At 43.3% G+C, this 19018-nt stretch overlaps 1 protein-coding gene across 1 annotated transcript; it reads left to right on the top strand.

The window, feature by feature from the left end:
- Positions 1–7874: 7874 nt before the first annotated feature.
- On the top strand, positions 7875–14747 carry LOC110525867 (low molecular weight neuronal intermediate filament). The gene is made up of 4 exons (XM_021606339.2): positions 7875–8927; positions 10580–10903; positions 11167–11291; positions 11682–14747. The coding sequence occupies exons 1-4, from the start codon at positions 8184–8186 to the stop codon at positions 12037–12039; spliced, it is 1551 nt and encodes a 516-aa protein (XP_021462014.2). The 5' UTR covers positions 7875–8183; the 3' UTR covers positions 12040–14747.
- The last annotated feature ends 4271 nt before the right edge of the window (positions 14748–19018 follow it).

The following is a 19018-nucleotide window of genomic DNA, read 5'->3' on the forward strand; positions in this document are numbered from 1 at the left end:
TGACCCCTCCATCCCCCTGGCTGTCAGATTAGGCAAATCCATCAGTTTATCCCAACCCTGCAGACCCAACGAACCACAACCTCTGCGCGCACACACACACACACACACACACACCTGGGCCCGAATAACACTTTGCAATACAATTGCAACATGCCCTTGGGAAATAAACATTGAGTACATGACTCTTATCATTTATGTACTTTGAATCACCACTGCAGATGCTTGCTTTCGGCATTATCCCTAATATGTTTAGAGACTCACACAGCAGTCATGCCAGATCGCACCCTCTTATTCAAATGTAAACACTGGCATATGAAACAAAACCGGTAGCTGCAGTTAGGAAGTATTCTCTCTGTGAGATCAAATGGCCTAATTTATAGCAAAAAAATACATACAGACAGAATTCTGGGTCGTTCCACAAATGGAATGCCCTTTTATATTTGAAGTAAAAATTGTCCACCAATATTTAATTTTTAAATCCTGTTATATTAAATTAAGTGCCCTATAGACCACATGTGGAATTCAATCAATCTGATTTTTAATATGAATAAAGACTTGCTATAGTGCCAAAATTCAGCATTTTGGCCTGTCCGTCTGTGACTTCTAGGAAGATTTTAACCCACTTTCTCAAAGTCATTTCTGAAGATGACTTGCCCTCAGAACAGCCTCAATTCGTCGCATGGACTCGACAAGGTGTCGAAAGCATTCCACAGGGATGCTCGCCCATGTTGACGCCAATGATTCCCACAGTTGTGTCAAGTTGGCTGGATGTCCTTTGGGTGGCGGACCATTCTTGATACACACGGGAAACTGTTGAGTGTAAAAAACCAAGCAGCGTTGCAGCTCTTGACACAAACCTGTGCACATTGCACTTACTACCATACCCCATTCAAAGGCACTTACATATTTTGATTTGCCCATTCACCCCTCAGAGTTGCACACATACCCGATCCAAGGCTTAAAAATCTCCTACCCTTCATCCACACTGATTGAAGTGGATTTAACAAGCGATATCAATAAGGGATCATAGATTTCACCTGGTAAGTCTATGTCATGGAAAGAGCAGGTGTTCTTAATCTTTTGTACACTCCGTGTACATCTGTTGGCCTTAAAATGAGGGACACTTATGTGAACTGAACTCTTTTAATATGTTGAAACTATTCCATTTTAAATATTTATTTCAAAAGAAACATTGGACATCTAATAGTCAATACAGTGTAAAAGCAGGTGAGCTGGTTCTACTCTTTTTGGTCATTTTCTGGTGTTTTGTGGTGGGAAAACGTTTGCACTTTGGCACAAGCTTCCATTCCTCATGTCACTAGGTTATTTATGGCTGATGTAACTCCCTAGAGTCTATTGATGCATCGGTGCGTCAATCTAATTCATGTAAAAAAGCCCCATCAAAATGGTTCAGTTTAAGCTAGAGATATCTGCATGGGCTGCAACTCAATCCATCGCATCCGCTTATGGCGGCCTTCCACATCTGTGGTGGGAGGTGGCCGAGCTACAGTTGTTTGTCAGACCATGAGACATCCCAAAAATTGGTATTCTCACAAAAAACGGGACTCATCTGAAGTTGTTAACGTCAATATGCCAACTTCTGTTTGTAGCATCCAAACCCTCATCAAACTACACACAATACCCCATAATAACAAATCAAAAACAGTTTCATTTTTCATTGCTTATTTATACAAAATAAACTGAAATAACACATTTACATAAGTATTCAGACCATTTACTCAGCACTTTCTTGAAGCACCTTTGGCAGTGATTACAGCCTCGAGTCTTCTTGGGTATGACGTCACATTGTTCGTAACTTGTTTTGTACATAATGTTGCTGCTACCGTCTCTTATGACCGAAAAGAGCTTCTAGACATCAGAACTGCGATTATTCACCTCAGATTATACAAAGAGTTTTTCTTCAATGAGCCGGAGGGAGACACTACAGACAACCGACCAGGCCCAGATCCCCCGTCATTCGCTGGAAAAGGAAATTTTGCTTAATAAGATCAGGGTGCCTTGTAAGGATCAGGTGACGAATAGCTAATCTGGCTTTGCCTTTCATCCTGCTAGCTAATGTTCAATCGCTGGAAAATAAAAATAAATGGGACGAACTGAAAGCACGTATATCCTATGAACGGGACATTAAAAACTGTAATATCTTATGTTCCCCCGAGTCGTGGCTGAACAACAACATTAAGAAAATACAGCTGGCGGGTTATACACTCTACCGACAGGATAGAACAGCAGCCTCTGGTAAGAAACGGTACGGGGGCCTTTGCATATATGTAAACAACAGCCGGTGCACGATATCTAAGGAAGTCTCAAGGTTTTGCTCGCCTGAGGTAGACCACATTTTCTACCTAGAGAGTTTTCATCTGTATTTTTCATAGCTGTCTATATACCACCACAGACCAATGCTGGCACTAAAACCACACTCAATGTGCTGTATACCACCATAAGCAAACAGAAAAACGCTCATCCAGAGACGGCGCTCCTAGTGGCCGGGGACTTTAATGCAGGGAAACAAATCTGTTTTACGTAATTTCTATCAGCATGTTAAATGTGCAAGAGACCACCTTTACGCCACACACAGAGACGTGTACAAAGCCCTCCCTCGCCATCCATTTGGCAAATCTGACCATAATTCTATCCTCCTGATTCCTGCTTACAAGCAAAAATTAAAGCAGGACGCACCAGTGACTCAATCTATAAAAAAGTGATCAGATGAAGGAGATGCTAAATCCTGGTATGCCCTCCGACGAACCATCAAACAGGCAAAGCGTCAATACAGGACTAAGATCGAATCGTACTCTACCGGCTCCGACGCTCATCGAATGTGGGAGGGCTTGCAAACTATTACAGACTACAAAGGGAAGCACAGCTGAGAGCTGCCCAGTGACACGAGCCTACCAGACGAGCTAAACAACTTCTATGCTCGCTTCGAGGCAAGTAACACTAAAACATGCTTGAGAGAATCAGCTGTTCCGGACGACTGTGTGATCACGCTCTCCGCAGCCGATGTGAGTAAGACCTTTTAAACAGGTCAACATTCACAAGACCGCAAGGCCAGACGGATTACCAGGACGCACACTCCGAGCATGCGCAGACCAACTGGCAAGTGTCTTCACTGACATTTTCAACCTCTCCTTGTCTGAGTCGGTAATAACAGCATGTTTCAAGCAGACCACCATAGTCCCTGTGCCGAAGAACCCTAAGGTAACCTGGCTAAATGATTACCGCCCCATGGCACTCACATCGGTAGCCATGAAGTGCTTTGAAAGGCTGGTCGTGGCTCACATCAACAGCATCCTCCCGGACACCCTAGACCCACTCCAATTCGCATACCGCCCCAAAAGATCCACAGATGACGTAATCTCAATCACAGTCCACACCGCCCTTTCTCACCTGGACAAAAGGAACACCTATGTGAGAATGCTGTTCATCGACTGCAGCTCAGCGTTCAACACCACAGTGCCCACGAAGCTCATCACTAAGCTAAGGACTCTGGGACTAAACACCTCCCTCTGCAACTGAATCCTGGACTTCCTGATGGACCACCGCAGGTGGTAAGAGTAGGCAACATTACATCTGCCACGCTGATCCTTAACACTGGGGCCCCTCAGGGGTGTGTACTTAGTCCCCTTCTGTAGTCCCTGTTCACCCACGACTGTGTGGCCAAACACGACTCCAACACCACCATTAAGTTTGCTGATGAGACAACAGTGGTAGGCCTGACCATCGACAACGATAAGACGGCCTATAGGGAGGAGGTCAAAGAACTGGCAGTGTGGTGCCAGGACAACAACCTCTCCCTCAATGTGAGCAAGACAAAGGAGCTGATCGTGGACTATAGAAAAAGGTGGGCCGAACAGGCCCCCAATAACATCGACAGGGCTGTAGTGGAGCGGGTCGAAAGTTTCAAGTTCCTTGGTGTCCACATCACCAACAAACTATCATGGTCCAAACATACAAAGACAGTCTTGAAGAGGGCACAACAAAATATTTTCCCCCTCAGGAGACTGAAAAGATTTGGCATGGGCCCCCAGTTCCTCAAAAGGTTCTACAGCTACACCATCGAGATCATCCTGACCGGTTGCATCACCACCTGGTATGGCAACTGCTCGGTATCTGACCATAAGGCGTTAAAGAGGGTAGTGCGAACGGCCCAGGGCCAAGCTTCCTGCCATTCAGGACCTATGTAATAGGCGGTGTCAGAGGAAAGCCCATAAAATTGTCAGAGACTCCAGTCACCCAAGATATAGACTGTTTTCTCTGCTACTGCATGGCAAGCGGTACCGGAGCGCCAAGTCTAGGACAAAAAAGCTCCTCAACAATTTCTACCCCCAAGCCATTAGACTGGAGAACAATTCACGAAAATTGCCATCGGACAATTTACATTGACGCCCCCCCCCTGTACACTGCTGCTACTTGCTGTTTGTTTGTTATCTATGCATAGTCACTTCACCCCCACCTACAAGTACAGATTACCTCAACTAGTCTGTACCCCTGCACACTGACGTGGTACTGGTGCCCCCTGTATATAGCCTCGTTATTCTTATTGTGTTACTTTTTATTTTTAGCCTACTTGGTAAATATATTTTCTTCTTCCTGAACTGCACTGTTGGTTGAGGGCTTGTAAGTAAGCATTTCGGTCTACACTTGTTGTATTCGGCGCATGTGGCAAATAAAATTAGATTTGATTTGAGTGTCATAGCAAAGGGTGTGAATACTTATGTAAATAAGGTATTTCTGTTTTTTTTTGTGTTTTTTTTAATACATTTGCTAAAATGTCTAAAAACCTGTTTTCACTTTGTCATTATGGGGTATTGTGTGTAGATTGATGAGGATTGTTATTTATATAATCCATTTTAGGGGTCTGAATACTTTCCGAATGCACTGTATGTATAAAAAAAAAACTATATTTCCTGTGTTTTCTTTTATGTCCTAGATATAGTACAGACACTTCAAAACCTTATTCCTTATCATTTATTAAGCTGAAATTGGCAACTCTGTTACTGTCAACCGTGTTACTTAGACACTTACTATAGTCATTTTTTTATTTCACCTCTTGAGATGGGAAAACGGGTTTTTATGTAGTTGAACATGTTCATTATGACAGAATGTTAAAATTACGTTAAAAAAAAAGTGAAATACAAATGTTGCCGAATTGGTAGAAGGACCCTTCTGTCTCATAGTTATTACGTATCGTAGAATATAAATGATGTGTTAAGCGAGACAGAGGACGTGACTGACAATCCCATCCCTACACTGAGAAAAAATGTAGGTAAGGTAGGGGCCGTGCTGTGAATGAGTGGTCTTGTTGACAGATGGAGCTGATAGTCTGCATTAGGAGGAGGGTCTCTTGGGACCAGAGGGACGAGGTAGTGCACATCAGACAGGATCAGTTGTTTTTCAGGAAGAAAAAAATATGAACAGAATGGTTACTGGCCAGTAACATACAGTTGGTCTTGGTACAGCTACTTCATGAGCACCTGGCAAATCAAAGCACCTGGGATAGGAATGTTTTAGTAGCCTTTTGAGTGAGAGCCTAAGCATGGAGATACTACAGACATTGTAGATCAATACTGCAGCATTCAAAGGAAATTGCTCTCAAAGTGGTACTGCTTTTCAAAAATGGCATTTGTCCCAACAGGGAATGAACTGCAGACTGCAAAGTGAATGCATGTGAATCACACATTTCATTTACAAATCTCATAGATTTACACCTTGACAGGAGTGAGTTGTTTTCAGTTTCTCTCTTTCAGTACAACAAATATTCCCATTTCGAGGTTCACTGACTTGCTGAACTGGAGCAGGAGAAAGGAAGACTGGACGATACAAACGTTGGCCGAGACAGAGGTGATACCTCTACCTGTCATTTGCTGCTGAGTCACTCCCGGTCGTCTCCTGTCTCAATGGGCCTTTTGTTGCTGCCTGCTGTTGGAGCTGCTGGAAATGGCTGGCCTGAGCTCGCTGGTGAGGTGTCGGTAGGGTGTGTGTAGCACAGGCGGTTGGTGGCACCTTCATTGGGGAGGACGGGCTGGTGGTAATGGCTGGAGCGGAGGTAGTGGAATGGTATCAAATACAGTACATCAAACACATTGTTTCCGTGTGTTTGATGCCATTTCATTTACTCCGTTCCAGCCATTATTATGAGCCGTCCTCCACTCAGCAGCCTCCACTGGTATAGTTGGGGTGTGGGATGTGTGTATGTCTCACACGCAAATTATAAAAGGTGTTTTTGATAGAGGAGGTGTAGGCTGGAACTATGTGGGAGTGCTGAATGTACATGTCTGTACATGTGGGTGACACTGTGTTCTGGATGTCAAGGTGACTTTGGTTGAAGTCTGGTGATTATGTCTGGGAGCATATGAGCTGAGAGTTACCTGCTATAAAACAGAGAGAGGATTCAAATACATGCCATAAGCAAACAATGCGATGTCTATGAAGAGACAGTTGTGAGTGAAAGAGTGAATGGTATGAAATAAATAAATAAGGACAATCATTTTTTCATATGAAGGAAGATCTCAGGACAGACAGCCTGTCTAGCTGCTGATGGTGATTGGTAAGTGTAGAAGTAGAGATGAGGTTATCCCATTGTTTACTTGGCCTGGCATCTCTCAAAGCCAAGTGGAGATGTTGCACATTACTAAGAATATTCTGCCCTCTAGTGGTTAAAATGGGACTTTAACATTTGTATTACATCATGGTAAACAAGGCATCTACAGTGTAAATATGTTTATTTTTTATTTTTTCAACAGTATTTTATTTTCTGTTCAGATAATAACCATGATTACTCCTTGTTGGTGCATTTGTGGTTCCATATGTAAAGCCTCAGTGACATGATTAAATTTGATTAGGAATAACTTGACCATCAAGACATGCCCTTGCCCAAGTTACAATCTGCTGCAATCTTATAATAGCATATAGTTCAAGATATCAATATCTCATAAATCTTCGAGGCCTAGGCTACCCCATCAACATTAAAAGTGGCTAAACAACTAGTTTAGAATGTGTTAGCTTCATGAATACTTAAAAAATGTCAAAGTGATTGGAAATGCAAATTAAAAATGTGTTGAATGTTTACTATATGGGATAAGATAGCTATTGAGCTATGCATTCTGCAGTCCCGACAGCTCTGGGTGCGTGTGTTTTACCCTCTAAATGGAGTGGTCGGTAACCTGGATCAGGGCCAAGGCCAGATCCAGCAGGTCGAGTCATCGCGCGAGAAGAAGACAGCGCTGCACCATCAATAATCCTCTCTCATATGCTGAATCATCCCCCAAAAGTGCTTTGTGATTCTGGAAAATGTCTGCAGGACTGACCCATTTCACAGGCTTGTGTTTTCAATATAGTTTAGGCTAAACTTGATAATAGGTGTTAGGCTATTAAGTGACTTGCGTTTATTTAATATGATGTGTGGGCATTGGGGAGTCATGCAAACAGGCCTTTGTGTCTGTGTCTCTTCCTGTATTCTGACACTGCGGTGGTCGGGCACGAAAGGTGCATGGCTGCAGACTGCAAAACAGCAGTACGGTTTATACATACTCAGTCCTGGCACACAGTTAACATGCATCGATCCCATGCCTGGACTGCTGGGACAGCACGGCAAAACTGTAATGACAGTGTTTACAAGATCGGATAACCTGCATGGGAAGTTTCACAATACTTCATCGGGAACAGTCTAGGCAATGTCAATTTGGCCTATTATGTCCTACGTTGGCCTCAGTATCAACATTTAATAGTAAAGTCATTTTTAGCTTTAATTAGTACAATCATTATCATCAGGATATTAGTAGGCCTGGCATTTTGGTCTTATTAAAAATAACTATTTACATGTCCCCTACAAGTTATCATTTGATGCTCTCGCATTGACCAAAGGTCTATCTTGGCTTGTCTGTGCAGCATGGATTAGCCTGAAATACTTACAAGTTGAATTCGTGTTCCCCTGAGAATAGCTCTTTTTGCAGGAGCTTGCAGGTTTCCCTTACCCTGCTCCTGCCCCTGCGTCAAATGATGCTCGAGTTTCATCATTATAAAAGCACCTGTCTTTGCCAGGCATCACTCGTATCTCACTTCCTCTCTCTTTCTCTCTCCCACACACTCTCACACGGGGCAGTGAGAAGGGACTCCGCAAGCAGCAAAGGTCAGACTAGCATTCCACTTCTCCACCTGGAAACATGAGTTACTCCGGCGACGTCTACTCCAGCAGTTCCTATCGGAAGATCTTCGGGGATGCGCCCCGGAGCTCCGGCCGCATGTCGGTGGGCAGCAGCCCCTCTCGCCTGTCCGGCGGATACCGCTCCAGCGGCTCACACCGCAACTATGGCTCCCCATCCATGGTCACATCCTCCGGCTACCGCAAGGCGGGTGCCGGGCGCAACTTCCACTCCTCCATGCCCGACTCCATGGACTTGACCCAGTCCACGGCCGTCACCAACGAGATGAAAATCATCCGCACCAACGAGAAGGAGCAGCTCCAGGGCTTGAACGACCGCTTCGTCTCCTTCATTGAGAAGGTCCACAACCTGGAGCAACAGAACAAGGTTCTGGAAGCCGAGGTGACTCTACTGCGCCAGCGCCACACAGAGCCCTCCCGTCTGCACGACTTGTACGAGCAGGAGATCCGGGAGTTGAGGGCGCGGGTCGAGGAGCTGACGCACGAAAAGAGCCAGATGCACCTAGACTGCGTGCAGATGAACGAGATGCTGGACCGCGTGAAAGAGAAGCTGGACGAGGAGACGAGGCTTCGCGAGGAGGCGGAGGGCACCTTGAAGAGCTACCGTAAGGACGTGGATGACGCCACGATGTCCCGACTCGAGCTGGAGAAGAAAGTCGAGTCACTGCTGGATGAGATCGCCTTCCTCAGGAAAGTGCACGAAGAGGAGCAGCAAGAGCTGCAGGCTTCCCTGCAAGCCACACAGGTGCCAACATCACATCACCCTTCATGACCCCCATCAGTTGTCAGTTGTCACCCTCATCTCCCCATCTCGCTGCCACCAAATAGCCTACCAAATATACACCAAGGGAAAAGTTAGGCAATGTATGTTTTGATGATAACTTTTATCATTTATGGTGATAACCAGTGCCAAATAACTAACACTGTTCATAGCTTGTTATCATATGGCTGGCTATCTTATCATTCACATTCACTGTGGATCCACATTCACTGAGTCAAAGTTAATTCACAGCACGTGCGCTGTCCTTGGTGCTGAAGCCAGTGAACACTGCGCACTGCGATAAGTGGCAGTAAATTTTACAGCACTGCGGTTCTGCGTAAAACAGCACCATGCAGTACTCCCTCTCTTCTGTCAATTCAAACCTAGCATTGACATAGGACACTAACTATATATAAACTATGAGGGAAGTTGTATAACTATAAAATATAATTGAAATGGTGTAATGGTTACTGAAAATCGATTTTGTGCATAGTCTGAAAGTGTTATACAGTCTAAAGCAAGAGCCAGTGTGCTAAAAAGAGGGAATGGGAGGGAGATCGAGAGGGAGGAGAGAGAGGGGGAGCATATGGGTTGATAGGGATGCTAGTGCTCCCACTGATGATGCAGAGAAATAGTAGCGCATTATCTAGGTGTGGTCGACCTAGCATGTAGGAGGGGGGGTAGGGTAGGATAGGATAGGGTCAACTCAGAACGTATACGAAAATAAAGATTAATCATGGCCCTTGTTGAATTTTACGTAGTCAGTCTCACGATGATCAACTATCACGATCACACTTTGTAAACGCATTTTACAGGACGATTTCGATAGGTTAATTACTGCTGGCACATAGCCTAGCTGTTGTTATTTACAAGATCAACATGGTACTGATTCATGTTGTCACACAAGGTTAATTGCAATATAATCATTAATCAAGGTAACAATTAAACAACACTATTGTAGCTTACAGTGTTTTAGAAGGCAGTGGCATTTTGGATAGATCATTGGATAAGGTGATAGTACTCTAAATGCTTTTCTTTAAATAAAAAAATAAGTCTTATCTACAATTTAATATCAATTGATGCAACAGAGAATCTTCATTATTGGAAAGATAATTAAGTGTTTGTTTTCTCCAGGGGTTTTCTATTGCCCTGCTCGAGATATAATTGCCATGGAAGCGATTGAAAGCAACACCTACGGTGGTGCACAGAGCCCTGACTCAGGGCTCAATACATCAGCCCTCAGTATTTTACCTCACTGGATAGATCACATTAGCCCAGGGCTCATAGCTCCCATGTGTCTACTGTAAGCCCATGATGGTCTGTGTGGTTTGACATAGATTTCAATAGTGATTATCAAACCTTTTACTATATTTAGTAAAAAAAAACAACAACAAAAAATGGATGTTGCAACAATTTTGGTTTGGATTTATTATAATAGCCGACTTCACATTTACAGTAAATTAGCATTAATACGAACATAAAAATAATAATATAATAACGAATACTAAAGCGAAATATTATCATATTTGAATCTCCGCTACACTACAAATATGTATATATGTAGCCATTGAAGCATTCCCTTCACACCTGGTAACCATACCCAACCCTAACTCCCCTCTGTCCCTACCTGGTCCCAGGTTTCAGTGGAGATGGACATGAGGGATGATAAACCCGACCTGGCCGTGGCCCTGAAGGACATCCGTGCCCAGTACGAGGTCCTGTCAGCCAAGAATCAGAACCAGGCCGAGGAGTGGTACCGCTCTAAGTTTGCCAGTGTGAACGAGGCGGCCTCCCGCAACCAGGACCAGGCGAAGCATAGCAGGGAGGAGCTAAATGAGTATCGCAGGCAGGTGCAGGCCCGCAGCCTGGAGATCGAGGCTCTCAGGGGCCACAACGAGGCCCTGGAGAGGCAGATGGCTGAGCTGGAGGACCGCCATAGCAACGAGATGGGAGAGATGCAGGTACATGAAGTAGGACAGGCTGGCTATTACTGTATACCACACTAATTGCTACAGTACAGGCTTTACCCTATGGATTCTATAGAATTATCCCCTCCTAAGTAACAGGTGTATATCACAGATGGTATGTGTGATGTCATTTCAATTGCACTGTAGCACAACAGATGTAAAAAGGTATTAGGAAATGTACGTTGTGAGGTATTAGGAAATGAACATAGTGAGGTATTTATCATTAGTAACACATCCTGATGTTAATCTGCCTGCAGGAGACCATCCAGGAGCTTGAGTCTGCCCTCCGCAGCACCAAGGGGGAGATGTCCCGTCACTTGCGTGAGTACCAGGACCTGTTGAATGTCAAGATGGCCCTGGACATTGAGATCGCTGCTTACAGGTTAGTCATCACTTAGTCTGAGTCTATATGTCTGATAAAGTTAAGTCCGCATTCAGCATATCGTTGATCCAAACCACAGTGCCTTTCCTGTACTCTAAACACCTTTTCAATATTTGAATTCCAAGTCAGCAGAGTGCTTTGAAAAGTATGAAAGGTTGGAATTTGTTACATTTGTAAACTGACTCTCTTCCACTGATTTAGTCAGTATTTCAGTCAGCTCAGCAATCAGGCCACTGTTGATGCACCACAGTGTCTCTTTAAAAGATTTATGAGCACCCCCCCTATTCTAAACATTTGAACACCTCGTCAGCACAGCAATATAATTTAATAAATGTTTGTAAACTGACTTTCTCTTTATCTACATCTCTCCATCTTCATCCCCTTCTTCAGGAAGCTGCTGGAAGGTGAAGAGTGCCGTCTGAGTACAGTTGGCGGAAATATCTTGCAGTCAGGTTACTCTGGCTTCTCCTATTCGTCCAGCCGCTCCTACGTCCTGGGTTCCTCCGCCCCTTACAGGATGAGGGGAGCCAGGCCTGAGGAACCAGAGAAGGAGGAGGATGAGGAAGAGAAGGAGGAAGAGGAGAACGAGGAGGAAGGAGAGGAGGGAGGGGATGGAGAAGAGAATGGAGATGAGAATGCAGTGGAGAATGGAGATGGGGATGAGGAGGAAGATGAGGAAGAGGAGGATGACGTTCAGAAGAAGAAGGAAGAGAAGGGGGGTGCTCCCAGCAAGAGCACCAAGAGCTAAACTGCTTGTGTCATTGATCATCAATGCCTTTCGCCCTACTACAGTCCACTCATTCACTCATATGGATCCCTTCCCTGTCACCTCATTTCTGATTCACAAGGACACACACTTACCGTACTCACGCCAGATGCCTCACACACACGTACCTTCTCCTCTCGCTCTCTGGGTATCAATAATCAGCTGTGTGGTGGAAAACAGAAAGACAGACAACGCAGAGAGGTGCATTACCCTGCCAGAAGATAAACCTGCAGCTACATTTTCTCAGTATTCTATGTCACGGTTTTACTCCATAGATGATGGTTACCACAGGGAGCAGAGGAAAGGTGGTCAACGTTACACTATTAAGCCAGTCAGTCAGCAAAAGAGAATGCCTTAAAGCAAGTATGATGTCAGATTAAGAAGTCAGGGATGATATCGCCCAGTAAGGTCCCGTCTTTATGTGCCATTAAGGATATGCGATGTGGTTATTAGGAGCAATTCAATTGTAATCTTGAAGGTAATAGTAGGATACTGGTAGTAGCACACAGACTATGCCGACTATATGCACAGAGGTCTAGAGCATAGAGATTTACCAACTTCTACCAGTCCAACATTTAAGGTGCTTTTTGAAGAAATAAGTAAAGATCATGCCCATGGGTGCCATGCCATATTCTTGGCTGAAGATACCAACTGGCACACTGAATGCTCCTCCCTCCTCTCTTTTTCATTCACAGGAGAAAGATATGGAATGCTCTGTCCATTGAGCCACTTTCTTTTCCATCACTTTTCATCACCAGAAAAGTCAATATTTCCCCACTCACCTTCCCCCCCTCTCACTGTCACTGCGAATGTCATAGCACGGCAAAATGACAACATGGATTCTAGAAAAAAAGTACATGAAACCATAGCGTTTATTTGGGAGGGTTCTAATTTCAAAGGTAGGAGATAAGTGCATTGTGCAACACCTCTTCTGTGTTCAGAAGGACAACATTCAGGACTGAGAAATGTAGAGTTTTAAAATGCTGCTATTTATCACACTATACCCTTATATTTGATGTTGAAATACCCTCTCTTGATTGATTCATTTGTCACTGAATGGATATACCCTCAAAGTAAGATAACTCTCTCTAAACCTGAGGTAAATGTCTCTCCTAGTCCCTTCCTTACCCCAGAGCAGCCTAGGTCTTGTTTGTTTACTATCTGCGGTCGTTTACTGCTCTGTACCCTACGACCTTCTGGCTGGTGGTTTGAGTGGTAGAGTGTGTGTTGTTAAGTCCCAAATGGTACCCTATTCCGTATTTTCTGCACTACTTTTGATCAGAGCCCATCGGGATGCAGCCTGTGTTTGCTTTTAGCAGTGTGCTCTGCTCCAGACAGTTAACAGGCCTGTGGCTGCTGTGAAGGACAGCTGGAGGTGACAATGAGTGAGAGACAGCCCTCCACTCTGACTGCATCACAGGTGGCCGGCCGGTGGCACCTTAATTGGGGAGTACGGTCTCATAGTAATGGCTGGAATGGAATGGTATCAAACACACCAAACACATGGTTTCCATGTGGTTGATAACATTCCATTCACTCAATTCCAGTCATTATGAGCCATCCTCCCCTAAGCAGCCTCATGTGGACAGCAGGACCAAGTGGCAGACGGTGCAGACGCCACTGGGGTCATGGGTGGTCACATGGTGCTGCGCCACAGATAAGGGCTATTATCACCATACCCCCCCCCCCCCCCCCCCCCCCCACTACCACAGTCTGAGATGGACAGCAACAGTATGTACACAGGACACCCTAGGCAGACATATCGTAGCTGCACGAGAGGGACCATAATAGCATACTGTAAGTTATATGGCCGGCTAGCTTCCATCAAGGTGCTAAGCTATCGATATCAGGACTATCTGTGGGTCAGGATACAGTGAGTGACTGCAGAGATATGTAAGGTTATAAAGAATGAGTGAAAATGTTAAAGAAGGAGACATTTATGATTTCTAGTGATAAAAGGAAAAGTGTTGCAGGAAGTTTGTTTAGGGAAAGAAAAATACATGGAAAACCCCAAATGGAATGTACTCTAGAATCCTATACTGTAGTAAAATGGAATGTACTCTAGAATCCTATACTGTAGTAAAATGGAATGTACTCTAGAATCCTATACTGTAGTAAAATGGAATGTACTCTAGAATCCTATACTGTAGTAAAATGGAATGTACTCTAGAATCCTATACTGTAGTAAAATGGAATGTACTCTAGAATCCTATACTGTAGTAAAATGGAATGTACTCTAGAATCCTGTACTCTAGAATCCTATAAAATGACCTGTCCTCCAAAATGTTTGTAAACTTACCGTGGGCAAATGTATAGCTTCACAGAATGTTAAATGTTCTGTTTCTGAGACTGGCACACACTGTGGAAGGCCTTATCTTTAACCGTTGTAGATATCACTCCTTCTTCCTTTCCTTGAGAAATGAATCAATTGACAAGCATTGACTGCATGGCCTGATTCTTGGGAGCTTGAAAACTGGGGATGGGATAGAAAAAAGATAATTGCCTTAACCATGTTCAAAACAATAAAACAACCTTTTCACTTGCATTTCCCATGTTTCCCGAGGTGGTTCAGGAGTGTTGACACAGACCATTCATTCTGCTATACTACTGTGACTGTACGTGCTGCTGTCTCATGCTGTGATATTCCTCCCAAAGCCAAATAAAGCGATTTATTAACCAAACACTCACAACCATCGTCAGTGTCTTCCATTATTATGGTAACATCAAAACCATACTACATGTGTTACAGTATCTCTGTACATTGTACATGTGGTACTGGTACTGACCCTGTAAATAGTATTCTTACTTACTTCATTGTGTTCTTCTTATTTCTAGATCTTGTGTGTTTTTGTTCTACCTTGTTATTTTTTGTATTACATTGCTATTGATTACTGCATTGCTGGGGCTAAAGCTTGCAAGAAAGACATTTCACTGTACTTGTGTAGACTCCAAGAAAAAAAGGGTTCCAAAAGGGTTCTTTGGCTGTCCCCATTGGAGAACACTTTTTTGTTCTAGGTAGAACCCTCTGTAGAAAGGTTTCTACATGGATCCAAACGGGTTCTACCTGCAACCAAAAAGGGTTCTTCAAAGGGTTCTCCTATGGGGACAGCCGAAGAACCCTTTAAGGTTAAGGATAGCAACTTTTTTTCTAAGAGTATATGTGACATTAACACTTGAAACATTTTCTGACTGGACACAGCCAGGTTAGAACAAGAAGGGCAAATCAAAAAAGCAATGCTGTAATATTTGTAGCATTTTGCATTGAAAATGCATGCAGTAGACATGACAAATGTTCAAGCTAAAATCCTTTGTTGAAACAATAAAGCAGTAATCCCACCTCAGTTTGGTAAAACGCTGAGGTATGGACCTGGAGCAAACCTGTCTCAAATTCATAGACAGAGCTATGGATGCAAGGACTGACCATCTATTATATAGGAATTATAGTTTTAACCAATAATAAGAAGAGACTTGCTTGGGCCAAGAAACACAATTAATGGACATTAGACCAGTCCAACCGCAGTGTCTCTGTGAGACGCGGAGTAGGTGAATGGATGATCTCCGCATGTGTGGCTCCCACTGTGAAGCATGGAGTAGGAGGTGTGATGGTGTGGGGGTGCTTTGCTGGTGACACTGTCAGTGATTAATTTAGAATTCAAGGCACACTTAAACAACATGGCTACCACAGCGATACGCCATCCCATCTGGTTTGCGCTTAGTGGGACAATCATTTGTTTCAACAGAACATGACACAACACACCTCCAGGCTGCGTGAGGGAAATTTGATCAAGAATGAGAGTGATGTTGCATCAGATGACCTGGCCTCCACAATCATCCGACCTCAACCCAATTGAGATGGTTTGGGATGAGTGAATAAAAATCAGCCAACAATTGCTCAGCATATGTGGGAACTCCTTTAAGACGGTTGGAAAAGCATTCCAGGTGAAACTGGTTGAGAGAATGCCAAGAGTGTGTAAAGCTGTCATCATGACAATGGGTGGCTACTTTGAAGAATCTCAAATATAAAATATATTTTGATTTGTTTAGCACTTTTTTGGTTACTACATGATCCCATATGTGTTATTTCATAGTTTTGATGTCTTCACTATTATTCTAAAATTGTACAAATAAAGAAAAAACCCTTGAATGAGTAGGTTCTCAACTCATGAGGCATTTCTAAGTTATAGTCTTCAAGAATAGATGGGTATGTACTATATTATTAATTTAAAAGTTGAAAAACGGATGTAGCAACTCAGGATTCTAGCTGTAAAGTGAAACATCCTGTGATATCAACTCATTACTTCACTAATGGACATGGCAAAAGAGATCAATAATAGTCCACAAAAAGAACAAATCAATACATGGACTTTACTTAAACTGCCTCCCCAGCCTGCTTTGCTGAACCATTAGCATGACATAGCATATATTATTGGCAGTCATGCTGCTGACAACTAATTTCACCAACTCACTGACCTGAGAGCAATAGGCAAACCTAGAATAAACAGTAAACTATAATAGCTGATATGATATAGCAATTTGGGTTGTCCAACCAGTAATGACTATACCATACAATAACACATCACAGTTACATTATATCAGACAGGTTGTTATGATAATGTGAAGTAGAAATGATGTATTACTGTAGTGTAGTTAGTTGGGGGAAAGTTCAACAAACTGCCCCACCAGACCTAAAGTGATGTATTGTATGAAGTCAGTTGGGTCTCTAGATGAGTTGGATGTCTTTGTCACAAATGTCACCCTATTCCCTATTTAGTGCACTACTTTTGACCAGGGACTATTGGGAATAGGGTGTCATTTGGGACGCAAACGATATCTCCCCATCTCAGCACTCTCTTTCTCTGCAGCCTGTCTGACTCAAAGGTATAGGATGGGAGGAGAATGCAAGATGGATGACAGCAGCAGAGTGTCCACCAGCGCTGCTGTCAGAAGCAAATACTTTATCTCAGAACGGAAATCTTTACTCTTTGCAAAGCCACTCAGTAATACTGTGTGGGCAAATAGGCATCAGCGCATTGACCAAAGGCCATCAGCAAAAAGGCCAGATCAATTAAACAGAAAACTTTTTCTTTTCTAGCATCAGACCTTCTTTTCTCTCACTTCTAATTGGCTATATTACACATTCTGTTAACATTAGGACCCCAAAGTGAACTGTTCTTGCAATTGGTCATCTATGACATTTCCGATTTACAAATGATAAATATTTACAAAGTAGTTTGGATGTAATTAACTACTTTTTAAAAGTAACTTTAGTAAAGTGCGGCAGTGTAGCCTAGTGGTTAAGAGCGGTGGAGTTCAAGTTCAAACCCCTGAGCTGACAAGGTACAAATCTGTCGTTCTGCCCCTTGAACAGGCAGTTAACCCACTGTTCCTAGGCTGTCATTGAAAATAAGAATTTGTTCTTAACTGACTTGCCTAGTAAAAATAAAAAGTATACTATAGTTTTCTTAAGGGTAGCTTTAGTGTAGTTTAACTTCTTCCAGTGTGAAGTAATTGGTAGCTTGGTAAACTAGATTTGCAGAGTAGCTTCCTCATGTGTGTGTATACAGTGCATGTGTGGCCATGCAAACGTCAACCTTCGCATCTGTATGTAAGCCAAGGCACAGAATGACTGATTCCCTGTTGTCCGTGTGCCATGGAGAGAGTTATGGGTTGGCAGGGCCGGTGGGGTGAATGAGGAGAGTCCAGCGACACATCGCTCTGCAGTGGGATTGAAATAGAAGACACACACACACACAGGGGCGGATTAGCCACCTGGCAATTCTGGCAAATGCCCGATGGGCCGGACCATCTTTCAGTTGGTCCGGCAAAAACAGGTGACATTTCCTATGGCCCAAGGGCCTGTTAAGATTTTTTAAATGATTTTTGCTGTTGTCATAATAATCTATAATGAGCATTTGGCTGATCAGTGTGCAACGACTGGTCCCCGGTTTTCTGATTGACTGAACTGAGGTTGCAGAAATTCACATTCAGTCAAACAGTTCATCAGAAAAGAGACCCACTCTGACTCTGTCATCAGTTAGTCAGCCAAGATCATGGATTGTAAAAGGTGCTGTCGAAAAAAGTTAGAGACCAAAAAATATCTATTGAAGCCAACGCTGCTGAGTGTGTAAAATTAAACAACTTATTTTCTAAAAGTTCTGGTTATTCTGCTGGTCTGAGTGCTGTGAATGTGAGAAATGATGCCAGGCTATCACACAGACAGATCATCAGCTGCTGAGGCAGCAGAGGACAGTGCAGTCACTATAGGAAGAAAACAGAGGGAGGCACACTGTCACACAAACTGACACAGATGTAACCTACTGCTGCCAGTTCATATTTTGGCTGTATATGGTATGAAATTGCCACGTTGGTCAAATGTAGGAGACCAAGGCACAGCGTAATTTGAATACATGTTATATTTTAATGAAGATGGACACTAAACAAACTACCCCCCCAAAAAATGTGCCGCTATACTACAACTGTGCCGACACAGGCAACTAGACATAGACAATAACCCACAAAATACCCAAAGAAGATGGCTGCCTAAATATGGTTCCCAATCAGAGACAACAATAAACACCTGCCTCTAATTGAGAACCAATCTAGGCAACTATAGACATACATAAACACCTAGATGGTAAACAACCCCATAAACCTATAAAACCCCTAGACAGTAGAAAAACACATACATCGCCCATGTCATACCCTGACCGAACCAAAACAATAAAGAAAACAAAGAATACTAAGGTCAGGGCGAGACAGAAATAGGAGGCTAAATAACACTTAATAAAGGAAGGGGGGATTCAGAGGAACACATATGACAGGCACTAACATCAATATAGCCTAAAAAGTAGTTTTATAACACAGAAGCCAATAAACATCTACTAGACATTAATACAGTGCTTTTATTAAACACAAGTCATCATGTATTACAATAAAACATACAGTATATATGTGTTTATTC

This window comes from Oncorhynchus mykiss, chromosome 6 (genome assembly GCF_013265735.2).
Source record: "Oncorhynchus mykiss isolate Arlee chromosome 6, USDA_OmykA_1.1, whole genome shotgun sequence".
NCBI classification, from domain to species: Eukaryota; Metazoa; Chordata; class Actinopteri; order Salmoniformes; family Salmonidae; genus Oncorhynchus; species Oncorhynchus mykiss.